At 40.0% G+C, this 25,799-nt stretch overlaps 1 protein-coding gene across 1 annotated transcript in view; it reads right to left on the bottom strand.

Moving 5' to 3' along the window:
* The window catches only part of CNTNAP5 (contactin associated protein family member 5), an 810,000-nt gene that overhangs the window by 598,836 nt on the left and 185,365 nt on the right, over positions 1-25,799 (bottom strand). Inside the window, exon 3 of the mRNA XM_058301170.2 lies at positions 5,343-5,536. Coding sequence (XP_058157153.1) covers positions 5,343-5,536 — 194 coding nt within the window. The remainder of the gene's footprint in view (positions 1-5,342; positions 5,537-25,799) is intronic.

The raw sequence follows: 25,799 nt of genomic DNA, 5'->3' as shown, positions 1-25,799 counted from the left end.
AGAAGAAACACTACCAAACCCATTCTATGAAGCCAGTATCATCCTAACACTAAAGCCAGGTAGAGATTTTACAAAAAAAGAAAATTACAGACCATTTCACTAATGAATTCAGATGCAATACTTGCTAATCTAATCAAACAGCACATTAAAAAAATCATTCATCACGATGACATGGGTTTTATACAAGGCACGAAGGATAGTTCAACACAAGAAAATCAATCAGCAAAATACACCTCAAAAAATCAAAGAAGAAAAAAATCACATGATCATATTGATTGATAGAGAAAAGGCATTTGACAAAATACAGCATTCTTTCTTGATAAAAATAGTCCAAAAAATAGAACTGAAAGAAACTTACTCAACATAATAAAGGTCATACATGAAAAACTCACAGCTAACATTGTACTCAATGGTGAGATGCTGAAGCTTTTTCCTTGAGATCAGGAACAAGACAAGGATGCCCACTGTCACCACTGTTGTTCAATATAGTCCTATAAGTTCTAGCAAGAGCCATCAGGCAAGAAAAAGAAAAGACATCCAAATTGGAAAGGAAGAAATAAAACTTTCACTATTTGCAGATGATATGATCCTTTACCTAGAAAGTCCTGAAAAATCTACAACAAAGCTGCTAAAGCTAATAAATGATATCAGTAGAGTGACAGGATACAAGATCAATATGCAAAAATTAGTGCTGTTTTTATACAGTGGTAATGAGCAATCTGAAAAGGATAACAGGAGTAAAATTCCATTTACAATAGCAACTAAAAGAATCAAATATATAGGAATAAACTTAACCAAGGATGTAAAGCAATTGTATTCAGAAAACTACAATGCATTGCTAAAATAAATGAAAAATAAAAAAGACCTAAATAATTGGAAGAATGTTCCATGTTCATGGGATTAGAAACCTAAATAATAAGATGCCAATTCTACCTAAATTGATAACAGATTCAACGCAAATTGATAAAAATTCCATGAGCATTTTTTAAACAAACAGAAAACACAATTATCAAATTTTTTTGAAAGGGTAAAGGACCCCTGAATAGCCAGAAGCATCTTAAAAAGGAAAAGCAAAGTTGGAGAACTCTCACTTCTGGACTTTAAATCCAGTTACCTAGCTATGGTGGTAAAAACAGCATAGTACTGGCGTAAAGATAGACTCATATACCAATAGAACCAAACTAATGGTTCAGAAACAGACTCTCACATGGTCAAGTGATTTTTGACAAGGCAGTCAAGTCCCCCCAGCTGGATAAGAATAGTTTATTCAACAAATGGTGCTGGGAAAACTAGATATCAATACTCAAAAGAAAAAAAGAGCATCTCTATCTTGCACTTTATACAAAAATTAATGTAAAATAGATCAAAGAACTAAATATAAAGCTAAAACCATAAAGGTTCTAGAAGAACATGTAAGAAAACATCCTCATGAACTGGTGGTATGTGATGGATTCTTAAACATTATACTGAAAGCATGAACAATGAAAGAAAATATGGATAAATTGTACCTCATCAAACTTAAACACGTTCGTGATTCAAAGGACTTTATCAAGAAGATAAAAAGGCAGCTCATTCAATGGGAGAAAATATTGTGAAACCACATGTCTGATAAGGGTTTGACATCCATGTTATATAAAGAGATCATACAATTCAACAATAAAAGATGAAGGAAACTAATTAAAAAATAGGCAAAAAACTTAAATAGACATTTCTCCAAAGAGGAAATACAAATGGTCAAAAAACATGTGAAAGGCTGTTCAATATCAGTAGCTATTAGGGAAATGGAAATCAAAATGACGATGAGATATCACACCACATAGAATGGCTATTATTAAAAGAACAGAAAACAATAAAGGCTGGAGAGGATGTAGAGAAATAGGAACACTCCTTCACTGTTGGTGGGATTGTAAAATGGTACAGCCTCTTTGGAAGACAGTTTGGCAGTTCCTCAGGAAGCTAAATATAGAACTGCCATATGATCCAGTAATTCCTCTACTTGGAATATATTCAGAAGAACTGAAGACTGTGACATGAACAGATGTTTGAACACTGATGTTCGTGGCATATTTCACAATTGCCAAAAGATGGAAACAACTCAAGTGATGATCCACCAATGAATGGATAAACAAAATGTGGTATATACATAGGATGGAATACTATGCTGCAGTAAGAAGAAACAAAATTTGGATATGATAAAATGGATGAATCTTGAAGACATTATGTTAAGTGAAATAAGCCAGACACAAAAGGACAAATATTGCACAGTCTCACTAATATGAACTAATATAAATATGAAGAATGCTTGGAGTTAAAACCTAGAGTATAGGTTATTAGCAGAAGGAGTACTGATGCTTAATGTATGTAGAAGTTTTAATTAACTTGACAAAAAGTATGAAAATGGATAGAGTTGACGGTAACACATTATAGTGTATAGGACTAATGCAGCTGGCTTAAAAATGGAATTGTGGCTGGAAAAGGTAGTCTAGGGATATAAATGTCAATTGAAAGAAGCTAGAGAATAATCTGGAGTCTGAATAACACAGTAAACCCAGAGATGGATGAGAATTTTGGTTAACAGTACAAATGCAAGGATGTCAATCTATGAACTAGAACAGATACATGACAGAATTGCAGGGTAGAGGGGACTATGGAGAAGCATGGGAAAAATAGAGTTAATGTAACCTAGGTAGTATAGTCAACAGCTATACTGTAATATTTTGGCATCAATGCCAAAGATGTGGCATTGTTAATACTGGATATGGAAAAATACACCAAATATACACTATGGACCATAATTACTAGTAACAATCTGATGATATTATCTGAGGATTTGTTACAAATATTCCACAATGGTATGGTGTGTTGGTGAAGGTGTGTTGAATAGGAATTCCATACATGTGCATGACTGTTTTGTAAATTCACAACTTATGTAATTAAAGATACATCTTTTAGAAAGTAATTAATAAAATCCTAGGGAAAAAAAACACATGTTCAGGAAAACAGGAAGCACATTTTCACAATCCAGCATATTTATGAATAAATCTCGACTTTGAATTCTGGGCCCACCAGTTTCTGGTTGTGTGAGCCTGGGTCAATTTCTATGGGCCTGAATGCTCACTGTTGAGTATGTTGAGTTTCAATCATCAGAGCTTTTAGAGTGACACCCATTTTAGAGAACTGCATCTGTTTACAAATATGGTAGGCAGTGGGGAGCCATCCTATCCAGTAGTTACTAGTTTCCCCCATATTAACACAAGTGGGCAAAAGTTCCTTCCTGATTTGAGCTTAGTCACTTGGGAAGATTTATCACAGTGTTCCTTCCAAACGTTTCTGCATTTCATTCTTTAAAACAGAAATTGTGACATTTCTCATCCCAACCCTTTTAGCTGACAGGTTGATCCTAAAGCTGCCTCCCCTCCCAACCCCCCAGGAAACATTACAAGTCCTGGGGAAGCTGTAGCTGAAATGTACCACCTTGCCAAGTACTGTGGTTCCCTGCCTTTTCCTCCCCTCCCCAAGGTGCGTCTTTTACCTCCTCAACAATGTCAAGGCTGTCTGGAGAATTGAGGTAGGGGAAAGAGAACCACCCTAAACCCCAATTTTGGGAGCCCTAGTTATTCAGCAGTTCTTTGAAGAACCATAAAATATTCCATTTTTCCTCTGTGTCAAGTGATATGTTAGATATGGAGGTTAGACAGCAACTGCCTTTAAGGAGCTTTGATTTGGAGACACAGGTGAACCAAGAAGGTCAAGGAGGTGAAATAGGCTGCATGCCTGCTTTTCACAAGTCCTAAGAAATGGTCACCTTTGAAATACATTCTGATCCAGAGGGCCGGCTGCAAGCAGGTCATTTGGTGCTAAAAACCATGAAACCCAGGGTTTTAAAAAAAATTTACACAAAATAACTCAATACTGCAATCCATCTGAAAAAAAAATCCAAAAACCACGACTGGTTCTGATTGAAAATGTCAGAGAAATAAATAATCCTACACGTATTTTTCCCTCTGTAGTCAACATAAAGCCTTAAAATTGTTCTTCCAAATGGAAGGTATGCTTGTTTCACATTCCAAACTAAAAGTAAAACAAAACTGAAAGGAAAAAATGCAGAAATTTATAGGGGCTTCAAAATTAAGAAAAATAATAGAATAATACTCGAAAGACCACCTGTAAAATGAAGAAAACTCATGCTCTCTATGAATACTACAATCTAGTATTATAACTGACCTGAAATAAAGAAGAAAATAATATCCTCACGATTCAGTGGCCATAACTAATCTTAATCCTCAATTTACCATTATTTTCAATTAAATATCCAAGTGATGTGTAGGCAATGAACAGAAAACAATGAATATACAATAGAAGTATTTTTTCCAAGTAAGTAGGGCCAACACAGAAAAATACATGAGCAAACCACAGCAATTTGAAATCTTAATTGGCATTGATTTAAGTGGAGAGTAACTAAGAAGATTCTGGGAAGGAAAGAATATGCTATCTGTTGCTAAAACTTCACTCTTTATGTACATTTGGAAGAAAAAGAAATGGTAATGATCTTCCTAAACTGAAAGCTACATGAAGTCCGTGAATTATTTTATTCAGTTCATCCATTTCTGAAGCCACCTCCAGGTGATCCTTGCTTTCTGCTTCTCCTCTTTCCGTCTACATCTAGCTTTCTGAAAGCCTTTCACCTACATGGTGAAAGCAAGAGTAAGGCCTTGCAGGGAGGAAAGAAAGTTATTTTTTAACAACTTGGAGCAAACTGTCCTTCACTTCCAAGCTGAAGATCATTTATAATGACATTCATTCAAAATTGTATATGTGGTTTCAAAGGTTTCCAACTCTTAGGTAGAAGCTGTTCAGCATAGCCACATTAGAGTTGGACAAAACTACCAATTACTGTGCCAGGACTCACAAGTTGGGTAACTTTGGTCAAGCTACAGAAATGTGCAGGTGGTTGTTATAAAGTATGTAAGGTGCCTGGCATGTCATAGACAGATATGTAAATAGGTAAGTAAACAAATACTCAAATTCTCATTAACAATCAGACAATGGTGATACATTCATCTATTTTTCTAATAGATGAAAGCACTGAGACCTGACAGTGAATTACCCAAGTTACAAGAAAGGGCCTACCATTTTAAATGCTTTCCAACAGAAATTTTAATTTCCCTAGGAACTGGGGCCATGTTGGAGATAGGATTGATACATGGTGTAATTATTTCTCAATGGGCTCTGACCAGGTTTTCAGCTACCAACTATCGTGGTCTAGGAACACGACAGAAACATTCCCTGGTAACCATTAGTACATTTCAGCTGTATTCATTTGAAGAGAGAAGATGTCCTACCCAGATGCTGTCTTCTTGCTTGTATTGTTTCCAGTTGCGTCCTGTATCACTGAACATCAGGTTGTAACTCGTCACCCAGTCAGAGCTTCCGTATCTTCCCTGCGTGGCCACTGCTGTAATCTCCACTCTGTTTCCCAGGTCCATCTGGAGCCACTGTTGAGCATTGGAATCTGCTGGGGACCAACCACCAGTTCCTAGAAAAGGATCAGAGAGAGAGAGTTGTAGTAACATCTCACACAGCTACAACTTTCACCTCTCAAAGATAAATATAACAGTGTTCAGCCAACACACCTTTCTCCCAAAATAAGGTTTGCCCTTCTCTTACTCTGTAAATCTCCTGTGAATTCCTTTGACTCTGAATGCTCATTCTCTTCGTCTCTTGAGTTCCTTCTCATGTCTGAAAACTCATCTTAAAGGCTGTTTCTTCCATGATTCTTTCCCTCTTTCCTCAGTCATTATTGTTCATATATTTTGAATTCCTAGTGTATTTTGTTTTGTTTTTTATCTTTTCATACAACTTTAGCCTCTGTTTGTTGATATTTTTGAACATGGCTTATACTTTGACCAGGCTTATGTATCCTTCCTCCCTTCTTTCCTTCCTTGTTTCTCTTTCTTTCATTCTGCCCTCCCCCTCCTCTACCTCTGTTCCTTGTATTTCTCCAGATACACACTATAAACCCACCATGGGCCAAATAGTTCGCTGTGGATATAAAGATGAAAGGATGTTGGCTATTCCTTTGAGGGGTTACCATTCATTCATTTGAGCATGAGGAATATGCTGGATGCCAACAAGAATGAGAGCCCTTCCAACAAAACTGTGACATGTGATGTAGACACAAGGTACAACGGGAGCACAGAGGACAGAGTACCTCAGGGAGTGACAAGAAGGACCATCCAAAGGTAGTGATCACATATGAAACTGGAAACAATTACAGGCATTTCCAAGGAAAGCAAAAGGACACTGGGGAGAGAGAAACCAGTGCAGAGGGAATAGCATGTTCAAACTCTCAGGAGACCCAAGAGAGTCTGACATGTTCTTGAATCCACGTGTATTTGGGTATACTTGATACACCAGAGTGTTCTAACATGAAGAGGGAAAAAAATCCCTTTTGGCCCCAGAATTTCATTTTTTTTTTTACATACTTGAACTTCATTTGCAGAAGATCAATATGAGCACTTCATTAGTTGGAAGAATTATGGCCTAAGTTTTCTGTTTTCATTCACATTGGAACAAAAAAGTCAATATTCACTTCTACTCACCCCAGAGTTCATAAAACTTCTGAAATAACTTGGGAGTTGTTGACGAATATTTTATGCTGTAGGTAGAGCTGGTAAGAAGGCAGCCCCTTTGTTAGCTGCCTTTTTCAGGCCATCAGGTGAGGGAGTTAATTGAATTTTTGATTTAGAGGAATTAATCAATAAACAGCTCTTTATTTCAACCTATGTCACTGAAAGTCATTCTAATGGTGTCTCAGTCTAATTTCCCACCATCTATTTTTTCCCCATAACCTCTTTATTTATTTTTAAATGTTACATTCAAAAAATAAAAGAGATTCCAAAATACCTCCCACCCCCCACCCCAATCCTCCTATCTCTATAGTACCCACCACCACTGTGGCACACTCATTGTACTTGGAGAACACACCCCAGAGCAGTGCCACACCACATGGATAACAGTCCACTTGTAGTTTACACTCTTGGCCAGTCCACCCAATGAGTTATGGCAGGATATACAATGTCCAGCATCTGTCCCTGCAATATCATTCAGGACAACTCTAAGTCCCCAAAAACACCCCCACATCACATCTCTTCTTCCTTCTCCCTGCCCCCAGCAAAGCTGTGGCCACTTTCTCCATATCAATGCTACAATTTCTTCCATTACTAGTCACGATATTTCCATAGTAGAATATCAGTAAATACACTTTAATCCATATGTTATTCCTCCATCCTGTGGACCCTGGGAAGGTGATATCCACTCCATCTCTTTAACAAGAGGGGCTTAGATTCCACATGGATGATGGATGCAATTCTCCTGCTTGCAGTTATAGGCATTCTCAGTTCCCTGGTATGGTGGTTGGTCATCTTCACCTCCCTGTTAGCTGGCCTGGGTAAGTCCACTGAACCAAAGGGTAGGAGATGCAAGTCTACTGAGGCTCAGGGCCCAGCTGGCACATGGACAGTCCAGAGATTTAAGTCTCCTGAGTTTACACCAACCCTAGCACCTACCATAGGTTCAGTAAAAGTGACAAAGAGACATGTGTAGAAAGGTCACATCTAAGCCCAACTCTGTCACACTCAGGAACACAAATTACAAAGTAGAGCCAACTGACATGGCACTGAATTCTAGAGCCATTTACTATGACCATAGAACCTGTGGGTCTCTGTAGCCCTCAGGAAAACCAGTACCTGGGGTTGTATCTACTTTGGCTGTCTCTGGGGTCCTGCTAAGCACGACCCCTCTGATGACCTCCCGTCTCTTTTTGGAAGACTCTTAGACATATAAACTCATTTGTCTTTGCCATTTGCCCCTTTTATTCATGGTCTAAAGGCAGTTTTTAACACATGATCCTACATGTAGGCTGAGATATTCTGCTGGTCTGAATTGTCCTTTTATTCAAGGTCTTTTTCTAGTTACATTACCAGCTGGTACTTGATAGTAATCCCACAGTGCCAAGGAGGCTTATCACCAGGAGTCATGTTCCACATTGGGGGGAAGGTAATGCATTTATATGCTGAATTTGGCTTAGAGAGTGGCCACATTTGAGCAACACGGAGGCCCTCAGGAGGTAACTCTTAGGCACCCTGTGGCTCAAGGTCTAGTTCATATTTCAGGCACACAGGCTCATAAGCACAGTCATCAGTATCAAGGGCTCATTGTTGGACCATCCTTCTTTGTTGTTCTTTGCCATTGCACTTGGGGGATTGTTGCTGTTCCATTGGAGAATGTGATAGAGCTCCCCTGGCTAGGAACTCAGCACTCCCTCAGTTGTCTTTTGTAACTGTAACTACTATGAAAATATCCAACATACATCCAAACATTTTTATTTACCCTATATACATGCCCTGGAGAACTCCCTCCCAACCATGTGCCTCCCCCAACAATAACACCCCACACCAGCGTTCCTCCCCTGCCATAGTCGAACCTCTCTGTGGTCCAAAATTTCTTCAAAAATTAAGCCTAATATATTGCCAAATTCAGTTAATAAGAAAATGAAATATAGTGATGGGTTTAAAGGTTAGAAATAGAATACAAACTAATGCAGAAAAACTGAAATAAAGTAAGCATAAATTGGGGTATTAAAAAATGAAAAATATTATAAAGATTTGTTTTTGATGTTTTGCATTTCATCACTGCCCTAGGTGTGGCCCTGTATGCACAGTGGCAAAGCAATTTCTTTCATTTCCTCCTAAGTGTCTACATGATTTTTCTCCCCTAATTTTTAATTTTGTCTTTACAAAAGCTTTAGATCAGAGTACTTCACAAATACAGTAAAGCGGACTCCCATATATCCAACATCAAGCCCTTTTCCCCCTTCCCTAGCAATGATCCCTTTACATGTTCATGTTATATTTTCTGCATCTGTTGTACAGATATTGAAACATAGCTTTCAAACATGTTTCCATTTTGGTTTACATTATGGTTTATATTTTAGACTGTACAATTTTCTAAATTTTTAGTTATCTTATGTTTTACATTACGGTTTACATCTTAGCCTATGGACTTTTATACATTTTTGGTGTAATTTAAAATGTCCTATATCCATTATTGCACGATCCTGTGGAACACTTCCACTGCCCTCAGTTATCCTGATTCCATCTATTCTATACCTCTCTTCCTGTCCCCTCAGAGCCCACAGTGACCATCAATCTTCATTACTTGAAGGACCAGATTCACAGATACTCACAACAATGCCAAGGGCTTGACATACTAGACTGCCCTAACCCACTGGGAGCCACCAATTCTCTCCAGGGACACAATTCCCTCTGTTTGAGAACATCAGTCCTCCCCAGGATGTGGGTACACCTTCACACTCATTGTATGAGTCTCCACCCAATGATAATTCTATCATTATCTATCACTGTAACAAAAAGAGCACCATCTTAAGAGGAATTTGGTCTCTCCTTGGTAGCCCAGTACTTTCAGTGTTGTGACTTCCACGGTAAAAGCCGCCCCTCATCATATGGCACTGAACATGCAGACACTAGAGACAGAAGGTGGATCCTACAGTGGACATAGGGCACCTCATAAATGCGTGGATTGATTTTGTTCCAGAAAATAGCTAGTACTTAGTAGCTTTTCTTTGATAAGGGGAAGGAAATGTCTGAAACACCTACTGTAGAGGATGCTTTGTTAAGTGTTTCGTGCATATCTGGTCATCATGAGGATAGAGGCCAACATTGCGGTCAGTTTACGGACATGACATATCTCTTTTTTCTTTAGAACCAGAACTGCCATGGAGGCATGATTTAATGGCATTTTTTCAGCTTTCCTTCCGCGTTTAGTTGTGGCCACGTGAGCAAGTACTCCCCAAGAAAAACGGGAGTGGAATGACATGTGTCGCCCCAGCTCAGTTCCACTCTCCCCTTCCACCAGCGAGGGAGGCATCATTCAAGGCCCTCGGTGTTGGCGGAACTGCAGCATGGAGTGATCCTGGGTCCCCATAGCACTGCAGGGAGGAAAGCACCTGCCAGCGTGATCACCTGACCTGAGCTATGATCTGAGCAGGAAATAAACATCTTTAGTTCTTAATCCTTTGAACACTGGAGTCTATTTGTTATGACAGTTACTTAACTAATGCAAACACAATATTCTGGGAAGAAAATAGCAGTAATCCCACAATATGGTTAAAGGAATTGAGATCCAGCCATTTTAAGGACATCCATGTAAATCCAGTAATTTGAGACTATTGCATAGTAGAAACTTTCTCAAAATCCAGAAAATCAGTATGAGGTCATTGTTAAGGAGGAAAGGCACTAGGAGGAGGCATTTGGGGAAGTATTCTGGGATACTAGAGAAAGAGGTACATTTTTATCAGTCAACCCTATCTTTTCCAACATGTCAGCACTTCTCAGTCTATTCCACCTTACCTCAATCTCTCAAAACTGACAGGGAAGCTTAAAATAGAGGAGATTTTATATTTCCAAGAAATCCAAAATTATTGTGAACCTACTCTTCATTTCTAACCAATTTTTCCAGCAGCCCATTTTATGAGGCCTCTTCCCTCTTAGGTGAAGAAAATCAAAATCAAAACTGTATGATTTCAACAATATTAAAACATGATAGAAAAGAAATGCATGTGGTGATTTCCACTGAGTGGTGAATGTACGAATGGTTCTTATGCTCATATTTCTACATTTGATGTTACACATTTTCTGTTAGCATCTCATTCTTTCATAAGCTGAGAATATCATTGCCCATATTTATGTGATTATTGAGTAAGGAATATGTATAACAATTTGACAACTGACATTTTCATAGAGGAATTTTGAGTTTTTGTGTGACCATCACTATTTCCTCATTTAAAATCTCAAGCCTCAGCCATTTCTCTTTTATTCCCAGTAGTCCACAACTAGATGTTGTTCTTAAAAATAAGTTCCCAGGCATGTTTTAGAGTTTTATCTTCATTTATTGTAATTACCCTATGCCGGGCATTTATGTTTAATACAGAGGAAACAATATAAAATGACAAGGAACTTTCCCTACCCACCCTGCAAAGAATAAAATTGCCAAAGACTGACCTGAGCCCAAAGCCAAAGGAAACAAAACAAAAGGGAGAGAGTTAGTGCTAAAAAGACTTCTTCAGTTATGTCTAAGGAAAACCACAGCTCTCTTCTGCCCATAATAAAAACCTTAGTTCATTAGTGTCCCCTGAAATTAACCAAAATGGAATTACTGTTGTTAACATTCATTAACACATCAAGTTAATTTTTTTCTGCACCTAACAGCTTCTGCCCAAGCTCTTTAAATGGAGGGGCACTATAAAGGTGATAATTGCCAAGGATGTTTTCCCTGCTGTTGAAGATGTTCCCTGCATTACAGCTAATAGGCAATGTTGCTATGACAAACATTTTGTTCTTTCCACCAAACAATAAATGTGATTTTGCAAATGATGAGAGTGGCCTGAAGATACTATTCCCCATTTCTCTAGAGACACATTGCACCCACACAGGCTTCCTATCTCCAAATTCTTCTCTAAATTGGGGGGTGTATCATACACACAAGTATATGTATTTTGCAAGTTAAAGGTATTCACTGAGGCAGGGCTGCCAGTAATTGTGGCCACAGTAGCAGTCATTATTAATTGTAATTACCAGGAATCTTGCAGTTTGCAGGAAGCTTCTGAATTTAAAGAAAAAGTCAGCCCACTTAAGGTTCTTATAACATCTGGAATGTTTCAGTAGTTTTTCAAAGTTCTTCCTTACCTATTAAGTCATTGAACCTCAAATTACCAGTATAAAGTACCCAGAAAAAATATGATCCCATTCTATCAATGAAGACTTGGGAGCCCAGATAATTTGGATGTTTTATCTTAGTGCATTTCTAGTACATCCCAAGCCTTACACTGTATATACTGTACTTTTTGTGAAGGTGAGAAAAGGAGGATTCTAGATAAAAAGACAGCAGACCTGACTCAAGTCCTGGTTCTGCTTACAAAGCTTTGCACAATCTTGGACTATTTGGGGACTTTCCTAGGCTTTCACTTCTTCTTTATAAAGAATAGGTTAGATTAGATGAGAGATTCCCAAATGTGTTCAGTCACCAAAAACACCTGGAAATTTGGTGAAGAAGACAAATATAAATTCCTTGGCATATTCCCTGATTAATTAGGCAGGAGTCTAGCCTTTGAGCTGTATTTTTTCATAAAGAGATTCATGGCCCGTTGAATGGTTTGGGAGACACTGAATGAAATGATTTCTAAAATAACTAAGGTTTTAGTTCTGGTATTTTACTCATAAGAGTTTCATTATTTACATTTAATGCTCCAAATTAGCCTAAATTCAACACGGTATTTTTAATAAGTAAAACAATAGCAAGAAAACAATAAGCATAGCAATACCACATTGCCTCTGGTAATGTCTTCAATTTGTTTCCCAGCTCCCTGCTGGAACTGAGAGTTCCAAATACCAAGGAGATCTGAGGAACTGTGAATTCGGAGAGACTCATCTTTGCTCTGGTTTGGTTGGTTCTTTATCCGACCCTTGGATGGCCCTGGCTCGGCTTTAGATGCTGTCCCTGGGAGCTCGCAGATTATCAAGCCATCAGTCATCTCAGCAGCCATGAATAAAAAGTATCATTATCCCTATTTTACAAATGGAGGATCTGAGGCCAGAAAGGCTGGGTAACTTGTTCAAGATCACCCAACTAGTAAGGCGCAGAGCCAAGGATTCAACCTGGGCACCTGGTCACAGCTTCCAAGCCCCTCACCCCCTGCTACACTGCCCCTCCATAGCACCCAGAAGTCCTAGGGTTCCTCCTTCCTCCTGATAGCAAGTCTTACTAGAAACAGAATTCATACTCCACATTTTCTCAGTATCTCACTTGATTCTGAGAGCAATCAGCAAAAATACTTCTAATTTCCATTTGAGAGGGAACAGAGCAAGCTCAAAGAGCCAATTCAGTTGTCCAGTTTATATGGAAAAAACCTGCTCTGCCACCCAGTTCTACAGCTTTCAAGCTTCTACCAAAGACCACAGTCTTACCCTAGCAAAAAAGACTTGTGGAGAATTCTAAGCAAGGCTGAACATAAGATAAGAAACCTAGGTCACCTTATAGCTGTGGGTCCCCTGCTCAGTCATTTATACCATGATGCTTATCACAGATTCTGAATTCCAAACCTTACCTCCTAGGTTTCTTGGTTTGCTAGGTCACTACGACAAATACCACACGGTGGGTTGACCAGTGGGGATTTATGGGCTCATGGTTTTGAGGCTAGAGGTCATCCAAAATCAAGATATCACCTAGGCTTGCATTCTCCCTGAGTCTGTAGCATTCTGGTACTGGCTGCCGGCAATCCATGGGATTGCACGGCTTGTTTCTCTGCCTCCCGTCCCATGGCAATGTACTCTCTTTTCTCTGATTCTTCTGATTTCCACTGACTTATGGCTTCTTTCTGTGTGGACTTCTCCAGCCGCTGACTTCCAGTTTCTTCCCTTTGTAAGGTTTCCAGTGATCTGGATTAAGACCCACCCTCATTCACCTTAACCAAAAATAACATCTTCAGGAGGGTCTATTTACAATGGGTTCACACCCATAGGAAGGGATTATGATTGAGAATATGTCAAAACAGGGAACATAATCCAATCGACCACAGTAGGGGAAGCTTTAAGCATGAACCAGAATAACTGGTAGAAGCTGCAGAAATTCATCCATTTCTACATTGATTTCCACCCCTAACTCAGAAAAGAATTGATTGAGGTCACACACTAGAAATGGGCATAAAACATTTTATACAGGTTGCTGGTAGGTGATAATTTCACAGCTACAGTAGTACTAGAACAAATGAAGCTATAGTCACACATACACACACAGATACCAAAGACACACAATATTTTTTCACAGAATCTCTTTTAAGCACACAGCTTAGCCATTTTTAGAAACCTTAAAATAAACCCTATGAAGAATAAGCCTCCTGGATATGTGTCTCCCTTAGCCTTATACAAGACACAATAAAGTCACAAGCACATTATCTCAAATGAACAACAGGTTAGTTTGAATTAATAGCCGATATCTTTAATTATTAAAGAGCCAGTGCCTCTTTTGGCAAAGGTTCAAGATTTTTCAGGGTCAAAGTTACCTGGTAATGGTAAAGGTCTAGCTGGGAGGACATCCCATAAATATTTAATGTGACACAGTATGAATGAAAGTAATCACAGCCACACACATGCTTGCAGCATTCTGTAGTGCTTGGGAAGGTTTCCTGAACCTCTCCTCAGAGCATTGCCATCCATTTGGAACCGCAAACTGTGGCTGGGAAAGGACTGAAGCTAACAAAGTGTTGGTTGGAACCTGAAGCATCATCCTCGCACTAATATCAGACATGGTGGGACTTCAAGGTTGGAGACTGGCTCTGGTCAGTGTCCTATCCTTCCAGCCACACTTTAATTTAGGGGTAAAGGAGTCTCCAGAGAGAAAAGAAAGTGGGAACATGGCTGAACTCATTGTGGGGTTCAAAAAAATAAAAACCTGGAGTGGTCTTACATGAGGGGACTTTGCAGATTCTTGGGAGGAGAAACGTGAAGCGGGGGCGGGGCGGACTTTGAGTCAGAGGGTCAAATCCAGTTGTCAAAGTTGAGGGCTGCCTCCAGAGCCATGTCTGGGGGAATGGCTCTCATTAGGTAACTTAATTTGGTTCCCCAGAAGTCGGTTATGAGGCAAGGACTTGAGTGCAAGTAGTGCATTTGGGATGTGATCCAGGAAGCTGGGGGGGGGGGTGCGGCGTAGATGAGATAGTGAAGGTACAACAACCAACCTAAGAAGCACCATCTACCAACCACTCCTGTGGTGAGCTTCATCCCATCAGCTGGGGTGCACTTTAGGTTTTGTTCATTTAGCAGAAGAAAACTGGGGATTTTATACACATACTCTGTTAACGTATAAAAAATTGATTCAAATCTGCTGGAGGACAGGGCATTGTTACTAGCATAGAGAAAGCTCTCTGGCAGCGTTGGGATTAGAAATGGCTCTGCTGGGGATACTTGGGTGCCCCTCCCAGAAGCTCGTCCACAGATAGACTCATCCCCAGGGATGGTGTTGTCCTACCACAACTCAGAGCCAGACCCTTCTCCAGAAGGTTGGCTCAGTCAAACGGGAGCCTCCTGGCCTGGTGTCTTAGTTTGCCAGATCTGCAATGATAAACACCACGCAGTGGGTCGGTTTAAACAGCAGGCATTCACCAGCTCACAGTTTTGAGGTTAGGAACAGTCCCACATCAAGACATCGGCAAGGCTTGCTTTCTCCCCGTAGCATTCTGAAGCTGACCACTGGCAGTCCTTGAAGTTCCTTGCTTTGTATGTCTGCCTCCTGTCACATGGCAATGTTCTGTCATTTTACACTTCTAAGACTTCCAGTTCTCTTGATAAAGCCTCCAGTAAGTTAGATTAAGGCCCACCCTGGTTCAGTCGGCCACACCGTTACTAAAAATAATATCATCGAGAGGTCTTATTTACAATGGGTTCACACTTTCTGGGAACTGGAATAAGATTAAGAACATATTTTTGGGGGGTTTGCAAGGCAAAATTCAGCCTACAACACCTGGGAAGTTAGTGTACCCCCTGCCCCCACCTCAGCTACCTCAAGACTGCCTGATACGGGGTTCAACATTCCAGCCACATCGCCTTAAGACATAAGCCTTCTAGGGTCTTCTGTCATCTGAAGGAAGACAGACTCCAGTTGAGACCAGTCTTGATAGCTTTTCCTCCACCCTTAAACTACTCCTTTCCCATCTGTCTCCAGAGAGCATGACTCCATAAGTCACTGGACAAGAGGATCTCATCTGAGTTCAGCTCCCACAGAACCCAGCCTAAGGCTGGCCTTACGCTGAAGGGGTGAGGCCCGAGGGGTGGGCTACCAAGAGCCCCTGGGACAGTGTTCGAGCATGGCCAGACACCCATGTGCCAGTCAGTCCTCTTGTGGATGGCAGCTATGTCCCTACTGACATTCATTGCTCAACCAGTTCAGCTGTGAGGCCCCACAATAAGTACCTTCCCTGTTTAAGAACAGAGCCTTCAAGGTCCTGGTAGATGAGGAAAGAACACCTGAAAGCTGCAGGAGGGTGGCTGGGGCACGGAGGATTTGGAGTTCAGCCCCCATGGAGGGGAGCTCGCATCTGATATACTCCCTACAGACCAGAAACTGACTCATTCATGCATAAGAAAATAAGGCATTTTTTAAGAAATGTTTCAGGGGGGTTATGTGTAGAAAATCCTGGAAAGACTTTAGAACTCTTCAGTTCAACATGGTAGTCACTAATTCCCTGGCCCCAGTACCTCAAAAGAAAAACAACCAAAAACAAACCCTTTCCCAGGGTTAAATTTAACTTTTTAACTTAAATAAAAAATTCAGTTCCTCAATCACATAAGCTCCATGTAGCTAATGGATACCTGGTTGTACAGGGCAACTACAGAAATTTTTCATCATTGCAGGACATTTTTTTTTGGACAGCACTGTTGCAGAATTTCTCTTCTAAAATAGGTGGAAGATGAGCTCTATTTTAATTTGGCAAATCAATAAAATCTTACTTTACCCATCTGCTGTTCATACCTAAGGGAATTTTAGTGGATTGTATATACCTTATTTAATGGATATATAATTATTGAAATCCTCCCACAAGTAAAGCCCTGTAGAAGATCCAGCAGCAAGATAAGACTCGCTTCCCTCTTTTAGACATATATAGAGAAAAATTACTCTCCCAAGGTCTTTAAAGGGGAAATGGGGAAATGGAATTGAAAGTGATTTTTTATTCCAGACCTCATATTGCTGGCAGTGATACTTAAGCTTTCCTCTCATAATCAGCATACACTTACCCAACTGGGCATACTACTACATTTAGCTCAGTTTCTTGGGACAAGTTTTTTGAAAGACAGTATCCAATCAAAGTCTGGTGTTTGAATTGAAGGGGTCAATTTCCACCTTTGTGATTTTGAGCAAGTCATTTCCTTTCTTCTATAATTATAAGGTGGTTAATCTCTCCCCTACCAAATCACAAATAAGATGTTAACAACTTGGTAGCATGAATATGAAAATGAAAATGAAGTGGTTGAGACAGGAATATCCTTATAATTGTGTCAGCCCAAAAAATTCCTTTGGGTATTTTTATCCAAAAGAAAAACTCTGAGTCAGTTCAAATCTTGATCAGGAAGTAACATTCTGGAAGATGTGTAAAATGAAATAATAGAGTGAGATGGAGTTGGGTAGTGGATGCATTTCATTAAAGGGTGTAGAATGGAAGTCAAAAACCATCTGACTAAAGCAATGTGAAGAGGAAGAGGAGAAGAGAGAGAGGGACAGAACCAATCTTTACAGTCATGGTCCATTACTCACATACTCATAGCAGGTGACATCATTTAAAGCCAGTCACGGCAATTCCATTTCCCTTGACAGTGATTGGTTCAGGACTGGATGCATTGCCAAACTGTGGCTAATTGGTCATGAAAGAAAATCTGCTGCAGGTGGGGAGCGTGGCAATGAGAGAGGATTCCTGGGAAGCATTCTTTGCTCTAAGCAGTGGTTCCCAAACTTTAGCAAACACCAGGAACACCTGGGAAGCTTAGTAAAGCACAGTTTGGAGGTCCCACAATCAGAGTTTCTGATTCAGTAGGTCTAGGATGAGACCAGAAAAAGTCCATTTCCAACAAGTTCCAATTTGCTACCCATTAGGCTGTTATTCTGTATACCACACTTTGGTAGATTAAAAACCAACCATTGGAAGTGGTGGTCTATTTATTTCTCAGATTACTGCTGTGTCAGAGTGAGATGCTTACACCATTAGACTGAGAAATATGCCCACACTGATTTTAGTGTTTGTGAGCTGAATCCACCTACACTGGGGCCTGATCTCATGATGGATTTCCTTTTACATAGGATAGATTTTGTTATTTATTTAAATCCTTTTTTAGTTGGACAAAACACAGATACATAAAATCACTGAACAATAATATTTTGCTTAACAAATTGTTACAGGGTGAACCTTTGTCACCACCACACAGTTCCAGAAATAGAAAGACAGCCACTAACCAAGAGGCTTGTCCATTCACCTCATCTCAATAACATCATAGGTTCTCAAGCTAGTGTGAGCTGGGGTTTCTATTACTTGCTGTTATTTGATATAAAGTACCATAACAAAGATACCATTGTCCAGAAATAGTATCAGATTGCTTTGGGAATTTTGTTGTTGTTGTTGAAGAGATTCATTAGAAACCTCTCCTTTGCAAGGGAAATAGTAAAGATTCTGTGATAGGTTGAATAATGTAACTCAATTTAGACATGGTATTAAACTAATCTGTGTCCCTGTGGGTGTGAAGCCATTGGAAATTGGATTCCTTAAAGATGTTATTTTTATTGAGGGTGTGGCTGAACTGAGATAGGTTGGTCTTAACCTGAGTTACTGAAGTCGCTTTAAAGAGAAGACCACAGGGCGGATCTAGAAGTAGGAGGTCAGCTGGAGATGGGGGAAGAAGGACATCAGTAGTCGAAGTGCCAAAATTACCTGAAATTATTCTGCCAACACCGTCATTCAAAGTCAGATCTCAGCTCAACGTGACTAAATAGTTAATATGATATATATCAACTTTGACTCATATCTAAACACTACTAATAATTAGTTGTATATCCTTGGACCAATGACTTAATGAATTTGTTTCATTATCCTTAAAACTGAGAAAATACTGAGTGTTTTAGAGCACTATCATGATAAGGAAAATATAGAGCTTAAGTTCCTAGCATAGTTTCTCATTCACCAAAATTCAGCCAACTTTGACTTCCCTCCATCTTCCCTTACCCCTCAGATTCAGAGCGAACAAGGTTCAGAGCTGAGAAGTTATGAAGCAAATTCAGGGGTGGACCAAGACTGACTCATGTATGAAGGAAACTCTGGTTACAGTACCAGTTCTGATGTGTTCTGGAGGGTGGCCAACATTCTGTGTTTCTAAGAAGCTCCCAAGTGATGCAGATGCTGCTGAGCAAGACTCCTATTTTGGGTAGAGAAGAACAGGGGGCAACAAAGAGAAGCATAGGTTTTGATGACTTCCATGCCAGGGGCAGCTAAGACAGGACAAAGGAAAGGAAAGATGCTTAAAAAGAGTGGGGTGGGAGGGCAGCAAGGTTTGGCTTTCCAGGGTCGCTGGAACAAAGACCTCAAACTCACTGGCTTAAACAACAGAAATGCACTGACTCACAGATCTGGAGGTGGTGAGTCTGAAATCAGGGTATCGGCAGGGCAGTACTTCCCTTTCAAAAGACAATCCAACCCATGGCTCTCCTTCGGCTTCTAGTCAGTGGCTGGAAATCCATGGCGTTCCTTGGCTGAAGGTCATATGACTCAATCTCTGGGCTGTCCCATGGCCTTTTTTCTATCACTCTGTCTGTCTCCAAATATCCTCTCCTAATTAGGACATCAGTTCTGTTGGATTAGGGCCTCATCCAGTTTGGTCTCATCTTCACAGATAACATCTTCAAAGATCCTATTTACCACTATGGTCACCATCACATCACGGAGGGACCAGAATTCTGGGCGTCAACATGTTTTCGGGGCTGGTTTGCAATGCAATACCAAACAGGTCCTTCAAGGGGAGAGGAGGGAATCCAATGGCAGATTTCTGCCTATTTCACTGCCTTTTTAAAACTGATCCGATAACATCCGTATCACCTCTGGCTCAGCAAGACCAGCCACTCCTGTGCTGCCTGCGAAATTGGATCCTCCAGGTTCATCCCTCGCTCTCTGGAGCAAGTCCCTGGACAGCTGCTTCCGTGCTCCTGGTGGGAGCCCTAGTCCATGCTCTGCTCCCAGAGCTGACCAAGGACTCCAAACTGAAAAACAGCTTCGCAAGACATCCACAGGTCCTTCGCTTTTTGCAATCAGGACTACCCAGGGGAAGGAGAGAGGGATGAGTACTTGGATTCTGTGCTGAAGAGAGGAAGGGAGGGGAGAGATCGAAGCCTCTTCATTCGTCCATGAGCCCAGGAAGCCGAAACTGCCTCGACATAAGAAATCAAATTCTCTCCATGGCAACAAAATTGTCATGCTGGAAACACACAATCTCAACTACACAGGCAAGCATCTTATAAAATACATTGAGCGAGGAAGAAGGATTAAAATTTCAAGGAATAAAGAGTAAAATAATTGTTTGCCAAACTATATTGGGGGAAGCAAAAATAAAAGGAGGGGAAAGGAAAACACAAATCTTACCTCTCCCGGGGCCAAAGGCAGCTGTTCCTATTTGCCTTTTAATCATAAAAAGTAACTTAAAACCTTCCCCTCAGTTTCAAGAAGGTCTAAGCCACAGCTCAGTGACCTCATGCTGTGCCACCAGGCTTAGCACTTCCTGCTGGCATTAAGTGCTTCTCTGCACACAGCTGACTTAAACACCCAGATCAAAAGCCTTCTTGCCACAAAACAAATCACATTTGACAAAGATAGAGCCCTCCTAAGCCTCAATTATATAGATTGACTCGGCAACCTACGTTAGTGGTGACCTGACCCCCCCAGCCAAACGTATTTTGTCGTTTTCTTTCAAAAGCAATTAGCTCTCCTCCTTGCTTTTCATTTTCTTTTGTGTGTGGATGGAGAGGCTCCCCCCCACCCAGGGGTTTGTGGAAGAGAGAGAACAAAAATTCCATTTGGCAAATCCCTCCTGTAGATGAGATAGCAGTGTGAAGACTATTATGGTTGCGGTTTAACCATCTAATCCTGCTCTACGTATGGTGAATTGTCCAGACTTTGGCTTCCGCAGCTGCACGATAGAGCAACAACTGTTTCCAAGGGCATGTTTTATCTCAGAAAGATTAGTTTGCCACCAACAGAACTCATTAAACTTGCTCATTCTGGGGCTGAGACTGTCCATCAGATATTTTGCCCAGCACATCCTCTTTGTTTGCTTTTCTTAAAAATTCTCATTGCGGAAACAGATACGCAACATCAAATTTCCCATTTTAACCACGTTCAAGAACACAATTCACAATTCATCGGTATTAATTTTGTTCCAATATTGTGCTACCATCACCACCGTACATTACCAAAATGTTTCATCACTCCAAAGAGAAAATCTGTATCCATTAAGCAATACTGCCCCACTCCTTCCATGACTTTGGTAATCTGAAACGGAAATACTTCGTTTCTCTATGAATTTGCATATTCCAGTTATTTCATATAAGTGGAATTTTGTGATATTTGCCCTTTTGTGTTTTGCTTAGTTCACTCAATAGGAAATCTTTAAGGTTCATCCATGTAGTATCCTGTGTCAGAACTCCATTCCTTTTTGTGGCTTAACAATAGCTCGCTGTATGGATACACCACATTTTGTGTTTCGTTTCATCCATTGCTAGACATCCGGGTTGTTTGTATCTTTTGAATACTCAGTGCCGCTATGAACATTGGGGTACACAGATCTGTGTAAGCTCTTGCTTTCAGTTTTTGGGGGTATATATCTAGAAGCAGAATTGTTGAGATGTATGGCAATTGCCTTATTTCACCAGGGCTTCTATAACAGTTTCCACAGACTGGTGGCCTTAAACAGCAGGAATTTACTAGAAGGCTAGAAATGAAAAATCAAGGTATCAGCAGGCCATGCTTTCTCCGGTGTCTGTCACATTCTGATGGTGGCTTGACAGCAGTCTACAGCTCAGTCTCTAGCTCTGTCACATGACCATCTCTCGCCCTATGTTTCCCACTGTCTCCTATTCCCTGTGTCCAAATTTCCTTTACATCTAAAGACTCTAGTCACATTAGACCAAGGCCCTCCCTGATTCAGTTTGGCCCCCTCTTATCAGGAACTGTGCAGATCCTGTTTACAAATGAGTTCATACCCACTGCAATGGGAGAGGAGATGTGGACATGCCTGTGCAGGACATGATTCAAGCCATAGTAGTTTCTGCATTGAACTTTCTCAGGAACTGGCATACTGTGTTTCCCTTTCTGTATTCTTTCTTTGATCTCTGGGCTCAAACCTTGCTTCTGCCATGAGGAATTTTTTAGTCTTGGGTATGGTCAGAGATGTGTAAAATTGAGGTCTAAGGACAAACCAGGAGGAGAGTACTCCTTAACAACCCAGATTCAATGTATTCTAAAGCTTTATATAATCCCTATGAACTCTTCTGATTTTCAATGGTGCCAGGCATCTGCAGGGAAGTTCACCTGTCTGAAATAGATCAACAGTGATGATCTGCAAGAATGCCATTGAGCCACACAGTTCTATTGAGAGGACCTCACTTTTATGTAACCCAAGGCTTTTATAATTTGGTTTTCATCTTAAGTGGAACACCAGAGAGCACCCTGACTTTTTTTAAGGAAAACAAGTAGCATATTTGTAAAATGAATCAGGAGAAGGTACACAAATAAATACAAGTTTTATGGAAAAAGGAAAAAAAAGCTAATTGTATGTTTTTGGGTATTTTGGAAAATTCTGAAGGAGTCAAGTGGAGAGGGAATCTAGGAGAAGCAGAGAAAACAGTGATTGACATAAACATAATTAGCATTACCATAAGTAAAGAGGAACAGAGTGAAATAAGAATAGCAGAACAGAGAAACCAGCTTAAAAGAGAGAGCATACTGATGGAGAAGAGGGTGAAAGACTTAAAAGTTCCCTCATAAGGCAAACCACTGAGAAAGACAAATACTGTATATTGTTTTCCAGACTTGTTTAGTATGAGTGTTCTAGAACCTAATGCCCAAAAAGGTTTCCTTGTTTGACCGACACGTTGCTTCTTTAACCAGGTACTGGGAACCACACAGTCACTTTTTTCCCTCTTGGTCTTGGCAGCTCACAAGTTCAGGGCCAATTTCAACTCTCAGCTGAGGAACTTTCTTCCCCATCTTCTCTACATTGTAATTTCTCTTGTAATCTGTTCGTACTGTCCCATGCTTTTAGATTTTATTTTAATGGTGGACTAAAATCATTTTTGGTAATAGACTGGGCATAAATTCTAAAGAAAGAAAGGAAGCAAAAGTGGAAAGCTGTAATGTGGAGAGCCCAAGGAATTCAATAAATTCTATGATGAATGAATAGAATATTTTAAGGAAAGATTATCTAAAATTTGGAATTCCAAAGAGAGTACAGCAAGTCCTTTCTATATTGTTTTGGGGCATTTTTTAAGAAGTCCACCCAATGGTGATTTAATTTCCTGCAATGTACCTGATCTTTGGTTGTGCTACTCACTATTTGATTAGAACCTAGGTGCTCTCACAATACATGTTAACGCACATTTCTATACAATGGAGAAGTTCTATTATCCTTTAAGATATTAATTAGTTTTTTTTAATCTACTTAGCAATTTTATTCTAATATTTCCTTTTTCCAAAAATATATGTGTACTCATTCCTCAAAATACTCCTTGAACCAGTTTTACCATCTTACTTGTTCTGTGTATAATGAGTTGAATTTTTTTTGATGGGCTCATTCTATATTTGCATGAGAATTATGTTTTTAACTTATTAAAGATCATACTTTGGCAAGTGTCTATTGCTTAACTATGTTAAACTACTCTCTAGGCTTCAGAAAAAAAAAGAATGTATGCATTGGTCCGTGGTGTTTATGAGCTTACACTTAATCCAGAAGAGGTAATGGTGTGTGTGCGTGTGTACGTGTGTGTAAAACCTAGGCTTTGAGAAGCAGTGTGGGGTAGTATTGGGTGATAGAACTGAAGAGGTAGGTTTGCAGTGCCTTCTTGTAGGAGAGAAAGAAATGAGACTAAACAAAGCAGCCCATGGCAGTTGCATTCTGCCAAAGAGAACATACAATGAGTTACAGGATTGAGATGGAATACGATGAGACAGAACCATGGACATTGAAAAAGTCAGAATGGAGAAGTACACAGGTTTGTACTGAGCAATAAGATTTGCTCATTGCCTTCTGAATTAATTGAACCCATGAAAATGACTCCCAAATTTCCCTACCTAAAATATTGACTTGTTCCTGGTCCTTTGGTCAGGACATGGTCTTATAGTGGTTAAGAGCACAAATTCTGGATCTGGATTTCCTGGGGTGAGATCCTGGCTTTGCTGCTTATTTGCTGGCTGGACAAGATATCTAACCCCTCTGTGATATGACTGTTTCCATTTATGAAACAGAAATGACAATAATACTGGCATGGAGGGTTTTTGTGAGGACTGAGTTGATGTTCCCTAAAGATATAGAACAATGAAGGCTTGTGAAAAGTGCAGAGTGTATTCTTGTTTTTAGTTGTATTTGTCAGCTGGCAGTGGGAGGAGTTTGCATCTAATGCATGTACTCCCAACCATTCAGAGAGGAGCCAAATCTGATCACGACAATGATGAGTAGTAACTGTCTAGCATCTGGCTGTGTACTTGCTGTTCAAAACACTATATGGAGAAGTCAAATGAAAAACAAGATGTACTTTGAAATTGCCACATATACCTGAAGACATCCTAGATTTCAAATCATGTGGCTCGATATGCTATCTTAGGTACATTTGATATCTTTCCTCTTTAAAAAAAAAAAAAAAAAGAGAGAAGTTCTGAAAGAATGCATCAAAGAGGGATATTCACCGAGACACCTAACTTTGCTTCTAGGTTGTTTCAGTGAAGAGATAAGGTATAAGCTTTTTTTTCAGAAGGAGAAAAATAAGTCATGAATTTATGCACAAATAAGTTTTCTTCCCTTAACTTTCTAATATATGTTCTTAATAACATTAATATAATTACTTATCTGTGTTATACTAATGTATATGTATATTATATGTGTACATATATTCATATGTGCATACCCGTGTGTATGTTACTATATACATTCTACCAAATACACACACATATAATCCTACCATATATGTGTGTGTGTGTGTATATATATATATATGACTCTGTATTTATCCACCTCTCCCTATATATTTGAATCTATATATGCAATTATATATATGGATGTAGATATTTGCACACAGTTTATGTTGTACAGATATTCATATAACAAAATAGCAATGTGAATATGGTCATTGACAACAAATGTTAACTATTATTTATCATCATAATTTGTAGTATAAACTCTAAGAAAATGGCTTGTGCTTATTTTTGCCAACTGTGTGCCTGGCACATAGGAGATGCTTAAATATTAATGGAAAGATCTGTTAGTCATGAATTCACTCAATCTAGTGGTTTGCCACCTTTGTCACATTATAGTACCACCTGGAGAGCTTCTATTTCTTCACTTTACTAATGCCCTTGCCTGGATCCCATCCCAGACCACTCAGTTCAGGATGCATGGGAGATGGGCTCAGAAACCTTTGCTTATAAAGTTCCCCACATCATTCAAACAGGCAGCCCTGTGATGGGTACCAGTGATCTAGCACCTCTTCTACTTGTGTTTTGTTAATTCTTCCTGAGGGACTTGGGTGGGCCCAGCTGTCAGATCCTTGGAAGCTTTGCTGGAGGATCAGTGCTAGGATACCCTAACTCTATGGACTATATCTCCTGTATGGACTTCCTGGTGTAGACTGTAGTGGGGGGAGGAAAAAGAATTCTTCCACATCCACTCATGCCAGACTTGGGCCAGGCATCCAGATTCCCCAATGAGCAGGTCAAGTATAATGTGTCAAGGAAGAAGCAGCTCTGTCTGTCAATATCCAGCCATTAGGGAAGGAGATGGACTGTCCTCAGACACACAGCTTCCCCAGAGACTGCTGAGGAGCTACTTAGCAGGAATGGCAACCGGTTGGGAATGAGGCAAACCCCAGCTGTGGAAAACCTGTTGGAGAGCCACTGAGTGGCCACCCACCTGGGTTTCTTCATGAAATGA

This window comes from Dasypus novemcinctus, chromosome 7 (genome assembly GCF_030445035.2).
Source record: "Dasypus novemcinctus isolate mDasNov1 chromosome 7, mDasNov1.1.hap2, whole genome shotgun sequence".
Lineage (NCBI taxonomy): Eukaryota > Metazoa > Chordata > Mammalia > Cingulata > Dasypodidae > Dasypus > Dasypus novemcinctus.
The sequence above is the reverse complement of the archived record's forward strand: the minus strand, read 5'-3'. Positions and strand labels throughout refer to the sequence as shown.